Source organism: Lacerta agilis, chromosome 2 (genome assembly GCF_009819535.1).
Source record: "Lacerta agilis isolate rLacAgi1 chromosome 2, rLacAgi1.pri, whole genome shotgun sequence".
Lineage (NCBI taxonomy): Eukaryota > Metazoa > Chordata > Lepidosauria > Squamata > Lacertidae > Lacerta > Lacerta agilis.
Window position 1 is genome coordinate 105858830 of NC_046313.1, and position 20045 is coordinate 105878874.

Here is a 20045-nt window from a genome sequence, read left to right on the forward strand (position 1 = left end):
CCTCAGGTAGAACTCATATATTGTACTGCGGTCTCTTTCAAGTATAGCAATTGTATTTAGAGCTTGCTTTCCTTTCACATCTATGTTGTTTTGAGGCTTAAAACCTTCTGTAAAGAAACTCAATTCATTCATTGTGGGTGAATCATAGACTTAGAGAATTGTAGATTTGGAAGGGACCCCAAGGGTCTCCCTGCAATGCAGGAATCTCAGCTAAAGCATCCATGACAGTTGGCCATCCAACCTCTGCTTTAAAATCCCCAGGGAAGGAGAGTCCACAACCTCCCAAGGGAGACCGTTCTGCTGTCAGACAGCTCTTACCATCAGAAAGATTTTCCTGATATTTAGTCAGAGTCTCTTTCCTTGTAATTTGAATCCATTGTTTCAGGTCCAATTCTATTGAACAGGAAAAAACAGGTTTGCTATATCTCCCATGTGGCAGCACACATTCCAGCTTGTCAAAATCCTTCTTAAATTGTGGCACCTAGAACTGGACACGGTACTCCAGGTGGTGTTTTCATGGCTTGGTGGTGGAGCACTGATCTGGGATGCAGAAAGTCCCAGGTTCAATCCCTGGTCTCTCAAACTGCTGCTGGTCAGTGTAGACAAAATTGAGCTAGATGAACCCAATGGTTTCCCTCAGAATAAGGCAGCTCCCTATGGTCCTAAAATATCAAGCATTGGAGGTTTCATTCTAGAGCTAACTTCACACTCAGCTCTGGCCATTGCCTTTCTCACTAAGCCAGGTGAGGGAGGGGGACCCACCTGTCAGGAAACCCCCCTCCCCACAGCAGGTAGTGTTCCCTGGTCATTTGCAGTACAGGGAACCACCATCCCCGGTACGCAGCTCGTCGTCTTCCCCGAGGAGGGGAAGCGACAGCTCCTCCAGTGGGGAGGGGGAGATGGAAGCAGGAAGTCGGGACAGGGGCTGTGACAGAGTCAGAGAGCCTCAGCACCAAGCAGGAAGTGAGGAACAGGGACCTTTTCCTGTGCCCCGTTTTCTCAGGGAGGAAGGACGTGGAAGGGGGAGGCGGGGGTTCAGGATCCCGCGCCTCTTATGTTGGACCAAGAACTGGAAGCAGACATTCCCAGACTCTGGAGAGGGATGAGATGGACGCTTTTTCTGTAACACTACTGTAAATATCTGCACAATAAAGAACTTCGTTTGTAGAAGTTCGGAGTCAGCCTGCTTCCTCATGAGCAACCACTGAGAGTCCTTACACCACCTATTTGCACTCTGGCACAAAGCCACTTCCTCCAAGGACAGTATTTAAGGCTATTAAATACTGGCTAGTTCAACAATTGAATCCTCCATTAGATCTTAACCTTTTCTGGATCCAAGACCCCAGGAATTAGAAGGCACTCAGGTAAAATGGGGACCAACAGCCCCCCCCCCCCAAAAAAAAACCACATCACCACAGCATTGTCAACATGGAGTTACCATGAGACAGACTGTGGAGACCAACTTGGACATGTAAGGCTGCAATTTGTCTTGTAAACATCTCCATCTCCATCTAAAAAAAAGTGAATAACATAAAAAGTTGTTGGACCCCAACTTTGAGGAGTTTCAAAGAGCACCTTGCAAACCATCAATTTACTGGACAACTTCACTCAGTCTAGAGACACTGGGTCCTTACCGTTGCAGAGCATTTGTGTTTTACACAATCGAAATGGAGGCCCAGTCATAATCATTAAGTGTTTTTCCTTCCACAGTTAATTCACCTTGCAAAGTGTGCTCTGAACAATGGCAGCTCCACAGGGACAAGTGCTACTGGCCATCAGAAGATATTAAAACCTGGGATGAGAGCAAACATGACTGTTCAACAAGGGATTCTCAACTGCTGGTCATCCAAGACAAGGAGGAGCTGGTAAGGGGGACAATTGCATATTTTGGGCAATGCATTCCCATGCAGGTTACCGGTAATTCTGAAGGACGCCTGAGTTCAGCTGAGCTTAACTCTAGCTTAGCAGCTCTGCAATGATATCACAGCTGGTGACTTGAGAAGCATGTGGAGTGTGGAGTCTTGCTTAGTGCCTCATCCCATTCCCACCGGTGGCCAGTTCATCGGTGTCTAGAGAAGGCCTTGGCAAGCTTGACTAGTGAGAACCAAAGCAGAAGTTGCAAGCAAATCCCTCTAACTGTAGTCCAAGTCCTCTTTTTATTGAGAAAGACTCTTTAGGAAGGTGAGGTTGGTGGTGGAGCAGGGGCAGAGGAGGAGCTGGTGTTCCACTTGTTTTCCCCCCATTCCACACGGCCTTTCAGCGGCTTTTCCCCATGGATGCTTTAAAGTATGTTGGGAGGCTTTTTCAACTGTGTTCCCACTATACGCAATTTCACTTAAACGCACACTTCCTTGCAACGTAACCCCTGCGTAAATGGGGAGGCCTGTATTATAAATGCTTAATGCTGCTTTGATTACTGTTCTTGGTGAATGTTTCATTACAATTAATATCAACTTTCACATTTTACTACTTTATATTATTTTAATGTAAGCTTTATTCTGAATTTATCAACTTGAAAATAATTTTTAAAATACATTATCTCTCATACAGTATTTCATAAAAAACATGACAAAACATTCAAAATACTGGATTGGACTATTAAAATCGGAGAAGAAATGGATTTGGATTAGAGGCTCCCAGCTTGATCAGAGTCTGTGAGTTGTTATTGTTTTTAATCTGAGCAAAAAAATCACACATTTTTTAGAGCCAAGATTATCTCGGTGTGCAATTGAGGCATTGGTTTTTGCCCTGGTTCCAATGAAGTTGCCAGCATTCTCATGCAAAGAGAGGGGTAGCTAGGGACTGATATTAGAAATGTTGCCAAATTTCACATTTAATTTGCACTGAACATTTAAGCAAGTGCTTCTCTTGCTTGTTAATAAGCTAAAGTTTTAGTAGGCTAACACAAAGTTTGTAAAATATATTTTTTGCTTCTTCTGTTGGCTGCCAAGAAGATTCCCTCAGTTGACTCTTGAGAAATCGGGAAAGGTCTGGGGTGGCAAGTTTCCATTCCATGAAGACATGAGAGTAGTTCTATTTTTATTTTTATTTTTATTCACTGGCCGCCTCGCTCCCCACTCATGGTCTCAATTGAACTGCCCCCCTTGCTCCAGAGCACTGGTTCTTGGGGGGAAGGAAAAATCCTTAGGGGCATGAATGGAACATTTCCCCCTATTTATAAGTGCTGCATGGAACCACAGTGGCCGGGAATGGAGGAGGGTGTTGTGGAGAGTCTTGCACAGAGCAGCTGGCGAAGTTTTTGAAAAAAATGCAAAGTGAAAGTACAGTATAGTAGAAAATCCTTGCGCTCCTTGTCATAACCAGAGACAACATCCTTCTCCATGGAATTCTTTAAAAAAAAAAATCTCACCCTGTTTCTATTTTCAGGCCTTGCTTTCACTCTTAACACACACAAATGGTCAAAAAGAGCTGGCCAAAAATATTGGCTTGTCCCTAGAGGAAAATCAGAGGAGAGAGAAGAAAGGGGGAACTGGAAGGTTACTGGCAGTTAATGATGGGTGCCCCCCCCTGGCAGCATCCCATTTAATTTGGGGTGGGCCACTAACCAGTTTGGGTTTGTTTAATGTCGCTGGGGTGAGTCACAGTCTAATAGGGAATGTTGCAAACCTATTGTCTCTGGGAACATGCTGAGGTCCAAATACGGGTAAGCAAGCCAATTCCTGCTCTCAAGTTCCTATATCTGCCCCATTGCCCCCAACTCACCAATTCTTCCTAGGTGGCAAATTGGTAGGTTGTTTTGATTCAGAGGCATAGTGTGGGGGTGCTGTGGCCCCGTGTGCAATTTTGAGAGGGGTTGCAGACAGGCGCCCCCACAGCAGGCTTCTTCATCGGAGCCTGGTTTCGCACCAGGAGTGGTGCCTTGGTAGCCCGGGGTAGCACCTTGTGCCCAGCGGCAGCAGCCCTGCCACCGGGTCACTTCTGACCTGGGGGCGAAGAGCAGCCCTCCTCTGCCTCACTGAGGCACACCCAGCCACAGCAGCTCCACTTCCTCTGTTGGCTCAGGCCTGACCCAGTGGGGGAGAACAGGAGGCGAGTGGGCAGCAGCTTCCCCATCTCTCTCCTACCCTGAGCTGTGTTGCTTGGGAGGGCACCGCACGGGCATATGCTCTGCCGCTGTTTTGATTTCCTTGGGTGTAAAGTACCGGTATGCCCCGGTCCCTGGTGGAGCACCCCCCACTGCTGCAATCCTCCCTCCCAGCCCCCAAAGTCTTGGGGCAGGAAAAGGGGGAGATGGCGCTGTTCCCACTATCAAGCTAAGCATCACTTTCTTCACTCTCTCCACTTTGATGCTACTCATGCATGTTTGGAGGATTCAGATGCACTGCAACCAGCTTATTATACATTTTGGGAACACTCCTGCTTTCTATTAAGAGCATGAAAAAATAGGTGTAACAGACTTCAGTCCTGATATTCAGATGTACCCTTTTCTTCCACAGATTTCCAGAACCAGACTATGCTGAAGGAAACTCTTGTGCTGCAATAAAACAAAAAGTCAGCTTTGAAAGCTGCAGTACTGAATTTATGTGGATTTGCCAGAAAGACCCTCTCCTACTCTGATATTTTAGTTTGAGAAATGCAATAATTATGTGGGTTTTTGTAATTTTCCAGGAACACACAATAAAAATGTCATTGAGTGGCTAAGAACATTATGTAAAGGTATTATTCTGTTGTCATCAAAATACCTATATGTGAAATCCAGAGGCAACACACCTAAAATGGAATTCTAAGTCAATTTATTTTGGCTATTAAAAGATTAGTTTTAAGCCACGATTGAGCATCAGCTGTATAATTTGACAGTGCAAAATAATAGTAATAATGTCTCTGAACTTTTCCATCTCTACAATATCCTTTGTGAGATGGGGCAAGCAGAACTGTGCAGCATTCCAAGTGCGGCCACACCAAAGAGTTGAATTTATTTTCAATTCCTTTCCTAATGATCCCAGGGAGGAATTTCACACACACACACCCCAGCTGTTGCACACTGGGTCCACATTCATGTATATGTGAAAAAGAAATATATACATTTTGTCCCAACATGCATTGCTTATACACTTGCACACATACAATTGCATTCACCATTTTTCTGCCTGTTTCATTCACCCAGTTTAGAATTGTGCCCAGCAATCCCCTTTTTGTTTTCACTATTCTGTGAGACAGATGGATGCCAGCAACATCTCTGTTTTTAATCAGAAGTTGGATGGCTGTCTGTCAGGGATGCTTTAGTTGAGATCCCTGCATTCCAGGTGGTTGGACTAGATGACCCTCAGGGTTCCTTCCATCTCCACAATTCTATGATTCTGTGATTCTATACTGATCCTTGGGGGATTTGTCTTCCACCAGCCTATATCCAGCAGGACATTGGGTAATAATACTAATTTGTTGTTTAGTCATTTAGTCGTGTCCGACTCTTCGTGACCCCATGGACCAGAGCACGCCAGGCACTCCTGTCTTCCACTGCCTCCCGCAGTTTGGTACCATTTATCATACGTGGTGGACTTGTTGGTACCTTTAATTCCTAATAAAAACGCTTCTACTTGTTGTTGTTTTTTACAAAGGTTATTTTAAACATTTTCTTCATTTCGCTATATATCATCTCCCAGAAAGCTTTTATTACCTTACAAGTCCACCAAAGGATTCCAAAGGAGCAAAAAAGACTTTTTATGTATGCGACAACAGAGCCAGTGTGGTGCAGTGGTTAGGAGCAATGGGATCGTAACCTGGTGAACTGGGTTTGATTCCCCGCTCCTCCACATGCAGCTGCTAGTCACACTTCTCTCAGCCTCATTCACATCACAGAGTTTTTGTTGTGGGGAAGGAAGAGAAAGGAGAATGTTAGCTGCTTTGAGGACTCCTTAGGGTAGTGATAAAGCGGGGTATCAAATCCAAACTCCTCCTCCTCCTCCTCCTCCTCCTCCTCCTCCTCTTCTGCAAGGATGTTATTAGCCCAGAGGTGGAAAGAAGAAAAAGTCCCTACAAGAGAGTAACGGCAAACCAAGCTGTTGGACTATAACGAAATGGCAAAGCAGACTGGAAAACTCAGGAACCAAGAGGACAAAAACTTTATAAAAGAATGGGAAAAGTTTTATAAGTTATTTAGGAGACCACTGTAAGCAGATGGAAACATTAGCAGGACTTTGATTCCACTTGTAGTGTAACAATTACCATGGACAATATGGACCGATATAAAAGTTAGGGTTTGGAAGTATATGCAGTTGTAAAGGTTCAAAATGGAACCCCATGGAGGGGGTGGGGGGAAGTTGCGAGAGTCAGAGGAATCTCTGTATATGGATATATATTCGGATTATTATAATTTTGTATTGGAAAAATTAAAAAATGATTTCAAAATAATAAATAAAATACTAATAGTGTGGCAGGGGGCCCAACCTATATACAGCATTCCAAAGAAGCAAAGTCGTTGTGGTGGCAAACTCCTTCCCTGACAAACACCTACATTTCAAGAGAGCCCCTGCATAGGCAGATGTAGGATGTGGTGCTGTGGTCTGAACCACTGATCTTCTTGGGCTTGCCAATCAGAAGGTTGGTGGTTTGAATCCCCACTACGGCATGAGCTCCCATAGCTCTGTCCCAGCAGTTCAAAAGCACGCCAGTTCAAGTACATAAATAGGTGCCATTGTGGTGTGGCGAAAAACGGCGTTTCTGTGCGCTCTGGTTTCCGTCACAGTGTCCCATTGCACCAGAAGAGGTTTAGTCCTGCTGGCCACATGACCCAGAAGCTGTGTGTGGACAAACACTGGCTCCCTCGTTCTGAAGCGAGTTGAGTGCCACAGCCCCATAGTCGCCTTTGACTAGACTTAACTGTCCAGGGGTCCTTTACCTTTTACCTTTATACCTCCCCACTCATAGAATCATAGAATTGTAGAGTGAGAAGGTACCCCAAGGATCATCTAGTCCAACCCCCTTCAATGCAGGAATATGCAGCTGTCGCATACAGGGATCGAACCTGAAACCTTGGCATTATGAGCACCATGCTGTAGTCAACTGAGCTATCCAGTCTCATTCATGGAAGCCTCAGTCACATCTCAAGATGGTTTAGCTATAATCCAGGGGTCAGCAACCTTTTTCAGCCATGGGCTGGTCCACCATCCCTCAGACCATGTGGTGGGCTGAACTATATTTTTTTTTGGGGGGGAGGATGAACGAATTCCTATGCCCCACAAATAACCCAGAGATGCATTTTAAATAAAAGCACATATTCTATTCATGTAAAAACACCAGGCAGGCCCCACAAATAACCCAGAGATGCATTTTAAATAAAAGGGCACATTCTACTCATGTAAAAACACACTGATTCTCAGACCGTCCGCGGGCCGGATTGAGAAGGCGATTGGGCCACATCCGGCCCACAGGCCTTAGGTTGCCTACCCCTGCTATAATCCATAATTGGAGTCTGCTTAGGCATCTTTCCAAAAGTCAAGCTCCATTCTAAAAGCTGATCAATAGAAACTGAACAACTCCCAAAAGCGTTTTTTTAAAAAACAAGAACAACAATCCTGCCCTCCACCCCCTACCCTAACCACCTAATAATGCTGCGAATGTGTGACTGGTATTGTGGTTGAAGAGAAGAGCTGCTCCGGAAAGAGATGTTTGGCCATCAACTCAGGCTATAGCAGCAAACCTTCACTGCTCCTTCCACAGCCCTGCAGCTCTGAACGCCTTCTCTGCACCCTTTGCTTGCCAATGGAGGGTGAAGATGGTTATACTGCTTTGAACTTCCAGTCTAGGAGAGTTGCATCAGGAACGGCCGCTGTAGCTCAGAAACAAGGTACTCAGTTCAGACCCCCTCACATCTTCCAGTTTTTGTCTGACTCCAATGTAATATATCAGTTGACAGACGGACATGATTTTCCTTTTCCTTTATTTTTACCCTGATCGTAGAACGTTCGTTTGTACCTTTATAAGCATTATTTTTGTTTGAATAACGAGAAGGAAATACAGAAGGGTGCAAGGCGCCTAGGGATGGGGAAGAATTTCAGTTTTGTTTGAATTTTCATGAGAAACTACCAAAATTCCACTATTCAAAACAAAACGAAACTGTCGTTCAAAATTGGCACTTGTGTTTGAATTTTGCAATTCAGTTCTTCAGCCACAAAATATGCACAAATATGCATATACGGGTGTCAATAAAAGTGCACTCATTTAAATGAATATACAAAAATTCAGAGGAAATGGTTTGCAAAAATATGTATACATGAAAACCGCATATAAAAATGTGGGAGGAATCTGAAGTAAATGCGGATTAGTTTTCATTTTTTTAAAAAATGGTTGGAAGCAACCCGCAAAGTTAAAGTTGACTTTTTAAATGATCAAACACAAGTGTGAAGGGTCTCTGAACAGGTAAAGGGAGAGGGAATTGTCATTTGAAGTTCACATAAAAACGAAATCAAGTTCTGGCTGCATGTTTTTAAACACGATGAGAGCAGAAATGTTCCAATATTCAATTTATTCCTTGTAAAGAAATCTGGAGTTATTTCTGATCATCAACAAGTGCATTTATGTACCCAGTAATACCTCTATGATTCTCAGCAGAAATTCCTTCCATGTGGTATTAGTTATTTTGTATCCCAGAAAAAGAAGAAGCAGAAATAGAGCCAAGGGTGTCATTTGTTCTTTTCAAACAAGTTTGTTGTCTTGATTTCTTATTATTCCGGTAAATTTTGCCATTCCTGCATAATCCATGAATTTCTGTAGCCAGTCTGCTTTCTTCTGGACTTCTTCTTTTCATTTGAGGGCAAATAATGTTCTTGCAGCTGTAGTTGCATACATAAATAAATTTCTATACTGTTTAGGTAGTTTTAATCCTATAATTCCCAAAAGAAAAGCTTCTGGGTTTTGTTTTGTTTTTTACAAATGTGTCATCTTAAAGATTTTTTGGAAAGGAATGGAAATGGTTCATTGAATATTTTCAAATAAATTGTAAACAGACATTAAGACATGGGCAGGATTATTGTAAATACCTGCAGGTTGTGTGTATATATATATATATATATGAGATTTATATATATATGAGCATAAAAGAATAAGTGAAGATAATTTGGAGAATGCAGGAAATGATGAAAATATATGTAAGGAACCGCAGAAAGAGGGGGAAGGAAGTCGAGGTTTCATATGTTAGAGTTATTGTTGAACTATTGGCGTAACGTATATAAATGAAAATTATAAATAAGATTATTTTTAAAGGATGCAGAATTGAGGAAAATACAAATAAAATTAGATATGCTAGTTAGCTTGGAAAATAAGATATTGTGTTTTTACTCAAATTCAAAGTATGCATGTAGCATGAAGCGTGCACATAGATGGGTCTTTGCTTGTTGCTTCTTTTGCAACATTTCACACTCCTTCCCCCCAGCCTAGTGAATAAAAACACTTCTATAGATGCTGTATCTAATGTCCTGGCCAAGACACAGTCTAAAGGTGTGAACATATTGCCTGACCACCCGCTCCACCCACATCCTTTTCCTATGTACTTACTGAGCCACGGAGGCAACCCAAGGTGAAAACTACAGCGCCTGCCTGTCCTTTTCTCTGCTAACACCTGTTACAGGTAGGTAGCCGTGTTGGTCTGCCATAGTTAAAACAAAACAAAAAATTCCTTCCAGTAGCACCTTAGAGACCAACTAAGTTTGTTCTTGGTATGAGCTTTCGTGTGCATGCACACTTCTTCTGATACCAATGCATGCACACGAAAGCTCATACCAAGAACAAACTTAGTTGGTCTCTAAGGTGCTACTGGAAGGAAATTTTTGTTTTATTTTGTTTCTGCTAAAACCTGTTCACCACTGTGCCTGCCCAACAAAGGTTAGTGACTCTTTTGTTTCACTGCAACCCAGGACATGTTTTCAAATAAAATGGCCAAAGTTTTACTACAGAACTTCTTTCCACCTCAGGTCGACTTCCTCAGGGCTGTTTTTAGCATATGTGCCACCGGGGTGGAAAGATCCGCCCAGCGTCCCCAAATTTAGTTTAGCTCCAAATTAACTTTTATTATGCTTATGTCAGACACCACACTTACACCTTATCTCCTGTTTATGAAAGAAGGGAGGAAAAAGAAATGTGTTTCTCGCTTAGCATTTGTCGTAACATGAAGAAAAAATGCAGCTCGCGGAATTCATAGTGTGTGCTCCAGGCGTGTTTTTGCGGAAATGTAAAACTAAAATCGCGTGCTGAAATGCATGTGCAGTAGAGCCCTAAGTACCAAGCAGTTAGTCAAAGAAAATGCAGACAATTAGCGAAAATAAACATTATTTTTTTAACGATTTCTCTAAACGAATTTGAACTGTAAGTGGTGAAATCAAAATGCGCCGTTGTGAATGACAAGCACTGCCGCTGGCATTTGGTAAATGAGCACACAAAGTCGAAAATCCTTTAGTGAAACAGTAGGTAAACATTTCGGTAATACCTAGGTATATTTTGCTTTTCTAGCTTGATCAAAATTATTTACTATTTCATAACATGTAGATAGTTAAGAGCTTTGGTGGCTTCAGCAGTGGGCAAAGGGCACCCCCCAGAATTCAGGACCTGGGTTCCCCACACCCCTTGCACCCCCAGGTGAAGACGGCCCTGCACTTCCTGGCTGAAGACAATGCCTCATATTTTAGCATCTGGCGTTTAATTTCTTTTTGCCAGGTTAATGAGCAAAAGTGGTAGTCAACTAAATAATTGAACGGGCGGAGTAACTTCCATTTAGATCATGTCTGTCTTACCAGGCACATCTCATGCCTGTAAGTAAGGGATTTGCACTGGCTGCCCATTAGACATCAAGCCCGATTTTTAAGGTCTTCTTACTTACGTACAAAGCTCTGGACCAGATTTCCTAAAAGAGAAACTTCCCTTTCATTGTCAGGTAAGGGCATTAAAACAACAAATGATGCCCGATTAGTCTTGCCACAGCTTACTGATTCTTGGCTTGTGGGAGGTGGACTCTTTTCACCCATAGCACTAGTGATATGGAAGGCACTCCGTGATGAAATACAAGCGTATTCATCTCTGTTGGCATTCTGCGGGCTTTTCTCAGCATAAATCTCATGTTTTAATTACTGCCATGTTTTAAAGGGATTTTTATTGCATGTTTTCATTGGGCATGCTTATGTCTTGATGCAATTGTTTTAATGTGTGTTTTAATGGCGATATCAGCTTAAAGCTACAAACATGTACGTCCTTCCCACCAAAAAAAAAGAAAAAAACAATTACCAAAAAAGGGGGGGAGCATGTTTTATCCGGCAAATACCGATTGCAGTATTGGAATGAAATTTCAATAGGTATTGGCTGCAAAATGTCTTGCCATGGGGTGCTGAAATTAGATCAGTTAGTGAATGCATATAAATATTCCCATGTTCAACAGCTGCCAAATACATCTGTCAATAGCCATTATTATTTTTCAACCACTTTGGATGGTACATTTTCTGTGAATATATAGCCCAGTTGGTTAGAGCGTGGTGCTGATACTGCCTAGATTGCAGGTTTGATTCCTGTATGCTTCAACTGCACAGATTGGACTAGATGTTCCTCAGGGTCCCTCCAATGCTACAATTCTATGATTCATCTAGACAAAAATCAATGTAACACACCCACTTTTTCCTCTAAATAAAAATAGCAAAGTATTTCAACCTGCTTCCTATTAGTGGATGAATGTTTTCTGAAGATTTTTTAAATTCAAACTAATACAAAACCATTTATTTCCTTTGCTCTTCCCTGCTTTTGACAAAGCATGCTGCTGACAGCTGACAGTCACATCAGCAGTGGAGAAAGTCTGCATTTAGAAATACACAACAGACACCAGATAGCTCCAGTATATATTTCATCATGCCATATAGCAAGAGGAGCACAAATAAACAAGGACAGCAAGCTGAACATAGTCAAGGGGTTATGACTGGAGATCCAGAACAGTGATGAGATTTTCAGGGTGCAAAGTTTATCAGAAAATTGGTATCATGAGTTCTGGCATGTGGAGTGGTAGATCAGCTTTTCTCATTATTGTGCAAGCTTCATCATAGCTCACTCTTATTTTTGTCTTTTGTGAACTTCTTCACAAGCCCTTCTCAATTAGAAAAGTTTTGCCTGGCAGATCTCCACATTCCTACACCACTTCCACACACCGCTTTAAACGCCTCCTGAAAATTCAACATTTTAGTCAAAAAACAAAACCAAAACAAACCACCCAGCCTTCTCCCTGCGGTGTTTGTTAGCCTGCAATGAGTTGCAGGAGACTCTAGTCTAGGCACTGCTGACTCGCATCATTCAAGTTTCCCCTCTCCTCACAGATGCTTCTGGGCTTCCCTGTTGGTACCAGATCACCCTGTGGGCAGGAGGCTTGGTGATCATCATCCTGGGGGTGGCTGTGACAGTCTTGGGTGAGTATTATTTATTATTTCATTTATTAATTGCTTTCCATATGGCATCAATCCTGAAGTGGTTTACCATACAATAAAAGCATATACAGGATGATTGTCTAATTGAAAACAGTTAACACATCTTCCATTAGCTCCAGCCCAGTCAGCAGGTTATGAACATTTGGTGAAAAGTGCCTTTTGTCTTTGATGCTCTCTGCTCTCCTACTTTCAAGACTCACCGTGTTCTGGGAAAGTGAGGGGTCTGGAATGCTTTCTAAAGACACTGAGTGCCAGCTGTCGCCCCCCCCCCCTGCTGCTTCCTCTTCCTCCTCTCCCATTATTTCCTAGCTTTCCCCCTCATCTGCCTCTGAGCTGTGATCTTCCTCCAACCCCTTGTTGTAATTCAGAACTGTCTCCTTCTTCTCTGGAAGGGTCAGGCTGGGGAGGCAGTCTCCCACAGTCCTCCTCTGCAGAGTCTCTGACATCACCCCCCTCTCCATAGCCCCCCCTCCTCCCACCCCTGTGGTTCCAGTCGGTTGCGGTGGTATGTATGGTGGCCCTTTACAAGTCTGGTGCATGGCCATGTTCTGCGTACTCCTATGAGCTTTCTTCGGGACCATACCCCTCCCACAAAATCAGGTATTGCAACTTCTTTCTTTGCATCCTGGAATCTAGAATTTGTTCTACTTCATACTCCCCTATCCTTCTACCATGACGGGAGGCGGAGGTGCTTGTCTAGGTGCCTGGTAAGGGTACGCAGGCACGACGGGCAACAAAACTGATCTGTGGAAGATGGGGTGAATCTTCATGGATACAGGCAATCGGAGCCAGAAAGTCACAGGGTTGATCTGATCTACAACTTCAAATGGGCCCATCCTCTGTGGGTCCAGTTTCTTGCACCTGCCTTTCTGTGGCAAATCACGTGTCAACAGGCAAAACTCATCTCCCACCTGAATCTCGGTGCCAAGTAGTCTGTGTGCACCTGCCAATCTCTTATAGGCTTCCTTTGCACAATCCAAACGCTCTTTTAGCAAACTCTGTATTGCTGTCAGTTCTTCCATGAGGCCTTCTGCTGCCGGCACTGACATGGTGTTGGTCGGGGATGGGAAGGTGCAAGGATGGTATCCATAACTGGCAAAGAAGGGGGTCTGCTGTGATGAAGTGTGAAGAGTGCAATTGTATGCAAACTCAGCCAAGGAGAGCTTGGATACCCAGTCATCTTCCTGGTAGTTCACATATTCTGATTAGCTGTCAATTGGGAGTAGACTGATAGCTGAGGAGAAGTAATGCCAGTTGGGAAAGTCAGTGTGGGAGGGAGGGAGGTGTAAGGCAAACACCTCCCAAAGCTGAGGCAAAATTGGGTATCTGAGGCCCAAATAATAAGCTGCTGTTCCCCATTATGTTAATAATGGTTTGCTGGTGAATATCAGAAGAAGGGAGCTGGCAACTGTGATAGGCCAAAATACTGCCCCAGATAAAGATTTTGACAGAAAAAAATGGCAGAAGTGTGTCACCACTGTCTTATCATATCCACCTTCTTCTCCCATTCCTTGGCCTCTATATTTTGAATTTGTGCCTTAACATTATGCCTATTCGTTTTAATGACTTTATTTGTTTTGTGGGGGCAGCTTTGCAGTTGGAAGCTGAAAAGGGAAAAATTCTACTGAACAATGGTGGTGGATGCAATGTCTCAACAGACAGGTTTCGGGCTTCCCTAAGACACAACTTCTGCAATCAAAATCAGAATAGATCCTCAGGTAGAATTGATATATTGTACTGATGCCTCTTTCAAGCATAGCAATTGTATGTAAGAGCTTGCTTTAGTTCACATCTATGTTGTTTTGAGGCATAAAACCTGCAAAGAAACTAATTTCATTCAATGAAATTTATTTATTTCATAGACTTATAGAATTGTAGAGTTGGAAGGGCCCCAAGGGTCATCTAGTCCAACCCTCTGCAATGCAGGAATCTCAGCTAAAGCATCCATGACAGATGACCATCCAACTTCTGCTTAAAAATCTCCAGGGAAGGAGAGTCCACAACCTCCCACGGGAAACTGTTCCACTGTCAAACAGCTCCTACTCTCAGAAAGTTTTTCCTGATATTTAGTCAGAGTCTCTTTCCTTGTAATTTGAATCCATTGTTTCAGGTCCACCTGGAACAGGAAAAAACAGGCTTGCTCCATCTCCCGTGTGGCAGCACACATTCCAGCTTGTCAAAATCCTTCTTAAATTGTGGCACCTAGAACTGGACACGGTACTCCAGATGGTGTTTTCATAACTTGGTGGTGGAGCACTGATCTTGGATGCAGAAAGTCCCATATTCCATCCCTGGTCTCTCAAACTGCTGCTGGTCAGTGTTGACAAAATTGAGCTAGATGAACCCAATGGTTTCCCTCAGAATAAGGCAGCTCCCCATGCTCCTAAAATATCAAGCGTTGGTAGTTTCATTCCAGAGCTAACTTTACACACAACTCTGACCATTGCCTTTCTCACTACAAGCCAGGTGAGGGAGGGGAGATCCACAAATTTGCCCTCTGGCATAAAGCCACTTCCTTTGTTATACCAAGGACAGCATTTAAGGCCAATAACTCACCTGGCTAGTTCAACAATAGAATAATCCAGGCACGTCCAACTTTGAGGAGTTTCAGAGAGCACCCTGCAAACCATCAATTTACACTGGGTCCTTACCGTTGCAGAAGACTTATGTTTTTCACAATCGAAATGGAGGCCCTGTCATAATCATTAAGTGTCTTTCCTTCCACAGATACTTCCCCTTGCAAAGTGTGCCCTGTACAATGGCAGCTCCACAGGGACAAGTGCTACTGGACATCAGACTATATGAAAACCTGGGATGAGAGCAAACATGACTGTTCAACAAGGGATTCTCAACTGCTGGTCATCCAAGACAAGGAGGAGCTGGTAAGGGGACAATTGCATATTTCAGGCAATGCATTCCCATGCAGGTTAATTCGGAAGGACGCCTGAGTTCAGCTGAGCTAAATTCTAGCTTAGTAGTGTTGCAAATTTAAGCTTGCCCTGTCTCATGGATATACCCAAAAAACACATGAGTCATTGAGTGGGGAAGGAGTAGTGTTGTAATTTATTATTTCGATACAGAAAATGTCCAGGAGGGATAATCTTCCCAAATTCTCTGGCCCCGTGCCAACACATCTCACATCATTTTATACAAATGAAATGATAATGCACATTCCACAAATTCCATTAAGTTTAAATTTCCTGTCCCTCACCTCATTTCCTTTTAAGGCACTTTAAGTATATACTGTGCTGCTTATACGAGCACCTATACTAATTACCATCATAAACAAAGAAGAAGAAGAGTTTGGATTTGATACCCCGCTTTATCACTACCCGAAGGAGTCTCAAAGCGGCTCACATTCTCCTTTCCCTTCCTCCCCCACAACAAACCCTCTGTGAGGTGAGTGGGGCTGAGAGACTTCAGAGAAGTGTGACTAGCCCAAGGTCACCCAGCAGCTGCATGTGGAGGAGCGGAGACGCGAACCCGGTTCCCCAGATTACGAGTCTACCGCTCTTAACCACTACACCACACTGGCCAAGTGATTGGCCAAAACTTTAGACAAAGGGGCTTTCCTCGTGGTTTGCTAGAATTTTATTGCAGGATTAAATTCCACCTCACTCCAGTACCTAGCATAGTCCGACCACATTCTGAGCATGCTCAGTATGTTCAATGGCGGAGCTTCATGCTCCGGCACCGGGGGCGGGAAGTAGGCGGGGGCGGGGCTGGTGCGTGTTCTGGGGGCAGGGTGCGCTGAGATGGAACCGTATCGGGATCCCGCTGCCTGGGGCGCCCCAACCCCTACGCCCCGCCCTTCCTACGCCAGTGAGTATGTCTAAATCTTATATGGCCCTATTATTTTATAATTCTACTTCAATAGCTCTGCAATGATATCATGGTTGGTGACTTGTGAAGCACATGGAGTGTAGGGCCATGTTCAGTGCCTCATCCCATTCCCACCCATGGCCAGTTCATGATTGACTAGATAGGGCCTTTGGGAGCTTGCCTAGTGAGAACCAAAATACCGGTTGCAAGCAAATCCCGGTAACTTTAGCCCAAGTCCTCTTTTTATTGAGAAAGACTCTTTAGGAAGGTGAGGTTGGTGATGGAGCAGTGGCAGAGAAGGAGCTGGTGTTCCACTTGTTCCCCCCCCCCATTCCACACAGCCTTTTAGCGGCTTTTCCCCATGGATGCTTTAAAGCATGTTTGGAGGCTTTTTCAACTGTGTTCCCAATACTGTATACACAATTTCACTTCAATGCACAGTGCCTGGCAACGTAACCCCTGTGTAAATGGGGAAGCCTGTACAGTATTATAAATGCTTAATGCTGTTTTGATTAGTGTTTCTTTATAATTAATATCAACTTTCACATGTTACTACCTTATATTATTTTAATGTAAACTTTATTCTGAAGTTATCAACTTGAATATATATATTATATATAATACATTCTCTCTCATACAGGATTTCATAAAAAACATTACAAAAGAATCAAATTACTGGATTGGGCTCTCACTATTAAAATTGGAGAAGAAATGGATTTGGATTACAGGCTCCCAGCTTGATCAGAGTCTGTGAGTTGTTATTGTTTTTAATCTAACCAAAAATTCACACACTTTTTAGAGCTAAGATTATCTCCATGTGCAATTGAGGCATTGGTTTTTGCACTGGTTCCAATGAAGTTGCCAGCATTCTCATGCAGAGAGAGGGGTAGCTAGGGACTGATATTAGAAATGTTGCCAAATTTCACATTTAATTTGCACTGAACATTTAAGCAAGTGCTTCTCTTGCTTGTTTATAAGCTAAAGTTTTAGTAGGCTAACGCAAAGTTTGTAAAATATTTTTTTTTTTTTTTGCTTCTTCTGTTGGCTGCCAAGAAGATTCCCTCAGTTGACTCTTGAGAAATCGGGAAAGGTCTGGGGTGGCAAGTTTCCATTCCATGAAGACATGGGAGTAGTTCTGTTTTTATTTTTATTCACTGGCTGCCTCGCTCCCCACTCATGGTCTCAATTGAAGTGCCCCCCCTTGCTCCAGAGCACTGGTTCCTGGGGGGAAGGAAAAATCCTTAGGGGCATGAATGGAACATTCCCCCCTATTTATAAGTGCTGCATGGAACCACAGTGGCAGGGAGTGGAGGTGTAACCTTTCCAACTTCGCTCACAATCTCAAACGCTGCCTCCCCAGCATTGATAATGCAAGGAATTCCGGAGGCTGTTGTAGAGAGTCTTGCACAGAGCAGCTGGCGAAGTTTTTGAAAAAATGCAAAGTGAAAGTATAGTAGAAAATCCTCACCCTCCTTGTCCTAACCAGTGACAACACCCTTCTCCATGGAATTCTTAAAAACAAAACAAAAAACCCTCACCGTTTCTATTTTCAGAGTTTTCTGTCACTCTTAACACACACAAATGGTCAAAAAAAGTATGCCCCGGTCCCTGGTGGAGCACCCCCCACTACTGCAATCCTCCTTCCCTGGCCCTAAAGTAAATTACTTGGTTTGGGGGCAAGGAAAAGGGGAGATGGCACTGTTCCCACTATCAAGCTAAGCATGATTTTCTTTACTCTCTCCAGTTTGATGCTACTCATGCATGTTTGGAGGATTCAAATGCACTGCAACCAGCTTATTATACATTTTGGAAACACTCATGCTTTCTATTAAGAACATGAAAAAATAGTTGTAACAAACTTCAGTCCTGATATTCAGATGTACCCTTTTCTTCCACAGATTTCCAGAACCAAACTATGATGAAAGAAACTCTTGCGCTGCAATAAAAAATAAAGCCACCTCTGAACGTTGCAGTACTGTATTTAGGTGGATTTGCCAGAAAGACCCTCTCCTACTCTGATATTTTAGTTTGATAAATGCAATAATTATCTGGGTTTTTGTTATTTGCCAGGAACACACAATTAAAATGCCATTGAGTGACTGAGAAGATTATGTAAAGGTATCACTCTGTTGTCATCAAAACACCTCTTTGTGAATTCCTGAGGTAGCACACCTAAAACGGAATTCTAAGTCAATTTATTTTGGCTACTAAAAGATTGGTTTTAAGTCACAAGTCACACATTCAGCATCAGCTGTAGAATTTGACAGTGAACAACAACAACAACAACAACAACAACAACAACAACAACAACAACAACACCCCACCCATCTGTTTGGGTTCCCCCAGCAACTCCGAGCAACTTCCAGCACATATAAAAACATAATAAAACATCTAACATTAAATTAAATGACTATTTAATCTTGGCAAAACTAACTGCTACAATAAGAAACCAGTCAAATAAAAAATTAAAAAATGAATGGAAATGTTATGAGGATTATATGTCAAAGCATTGCTCAAAGAAGGATGTGCTAATATGCCTAGATTAAAAATATGTAGTATACAGTACAAGAAAATTTAGTAAAGAAAGAAAGAGTTAACAATTTAAATGAGGAGGAATATGGAATGCAAGAGTATTGTAATATAGATATTAGAAGGAAGTCGAGTCGGAAGCGGAGGGAAGTAAGAGGGGTGAATTGGTGGTGGGATAAAGGGGTAAGATTGTGAGTTAGGTAATACAATGTGTTATATGGAAATGAATTGTAATATGAAATGTAATAAATTGTAATACAACAATTTAAAAAAATCTAACATTAAAAACTTCCCTAAACAGGGCTGCCTTCAGAAGTCTTCTAAAAACTGTGTGGTCATTTATTTCCTTGACATCTGATGGGAGGGCATTCCACCGGGGGGGGGGGCACCACTACCGATGAGGCCCCCTGCCTGGTACCTTGTAGCTTCACTTCTCGCAGAGGACACCTAGATCTGTCTCTCGGTTCCATCTGTATGAGGAGAAGCAGTTGAGATGTTAGACTAGTGCTTGAAGGTGGTGATGGGCTGGATGCGGGCCAATAAACTGAAGCTAAATCCTGAAAAGATGTGTGTCCCAGGTCTCAGGTCTAGGAGGTAGGGAGGCAACCTGCCCTTGGTAGGCTAGCTATGAGCCCTTTTGGATGGTGATGACTTGGCCACTGTATTCCATGCTCTGATAGCTTCCAGAATGGATTATTGAAATGCCCTGTATGTGGGGCTGCCTTTGAAGATGACTCAGAAACTTGTGTTGGTCCAACACGCAGCAGCCAGATTTCTGGCTGTGGTTCTGTATGGATCTCATAGGACGTATGGTAACTTCATAGCGTCACTCAGAAATCTTGCCACATTTTCCATAACGTCATTGCTACAATTGTTCAGCAGATAAGACACCCTGGAAGAGTTGTAGCAAAATAAACGTCTGGGCTGAAAGGAAAAACTCCAGCAGCGGTGATGAAAAACAAAGAGTGTTTATTGCTAACCAAAATGGCTCAGTGACCAAGCTGCAGGAGGCAGTGGAAGACAGGAGTGCCTGGCGTGCTCTGGTCCATGGAGTCACGAAGAGTCGAACATTCCTCTTCATTAATTTCTAATGTTAGAACATTGGAGCACAGCACCTCTGCTTTCAAATGCAGACATTCAGGAATGCATTTACAACCTTGGGAGTAAAGCTGCTCCTAGCACAAGGGCCGTCTTAAGCTTATCTGGTGCCCTGGTGCAAGGATCCATCTGGCGCCCCCCACCCCCGGGCATGGCATGGCACTAATTTGTTGAGCAGCCTTCCCCAAG

General features: G+C 43.2%; 1 protein-coding gene across 1 annotated transcript; it reads left to right on the plus strand.

The window, feature by feature from the left end:
• The first annotated feature begins 899 nt into the window (after nucleotides 1-899).
• On the plus strand, nucleotides 900-18340 carry LOC117042386 (killer cell lectin-like receptor subfamily B member 1B allele A). Its single transcript, XM_033141932.1, has 6 exons — nucleotides 900-912; nucleotides 1711-1865; nucleotides 2551-2654; nucleotides 15118-15289; nucleotides 16870-16979; nucleotides 18128-18340. The coding sequence occupies exons 1-6, from the start codon at nucleotides 900-902 to the stop codon at nucleotides 18246-18248; spliced, it is 675 nt and encodes a 224-aa protein (XP_032997823.1). The 3' UTR covers nucleotides 18249-18340.
• Nucleotides 18341-20045: the final 1705 nt, after the last annotated feature.

Excerpts from the sequence above, each read along its gene's own strand:
- LOC117042386 (XM_033141932.1), top strand. Across the intron at positions 1,866-2,550 it reads TCCAAGACAAGGAGGAGCTG|TATTTCATAAAAAACATGAC; the intron begins GTAAGGGGGACA and ends TCTCTCATACAG. Across the intron at positions 2,655-15,117 it reads TCCCAGCTTGATCAGAGTCT|TGTCTTTCCTTCCACAGATA; the intron begins GTGAGTTGTTAT and ends ATAATCATTAAG.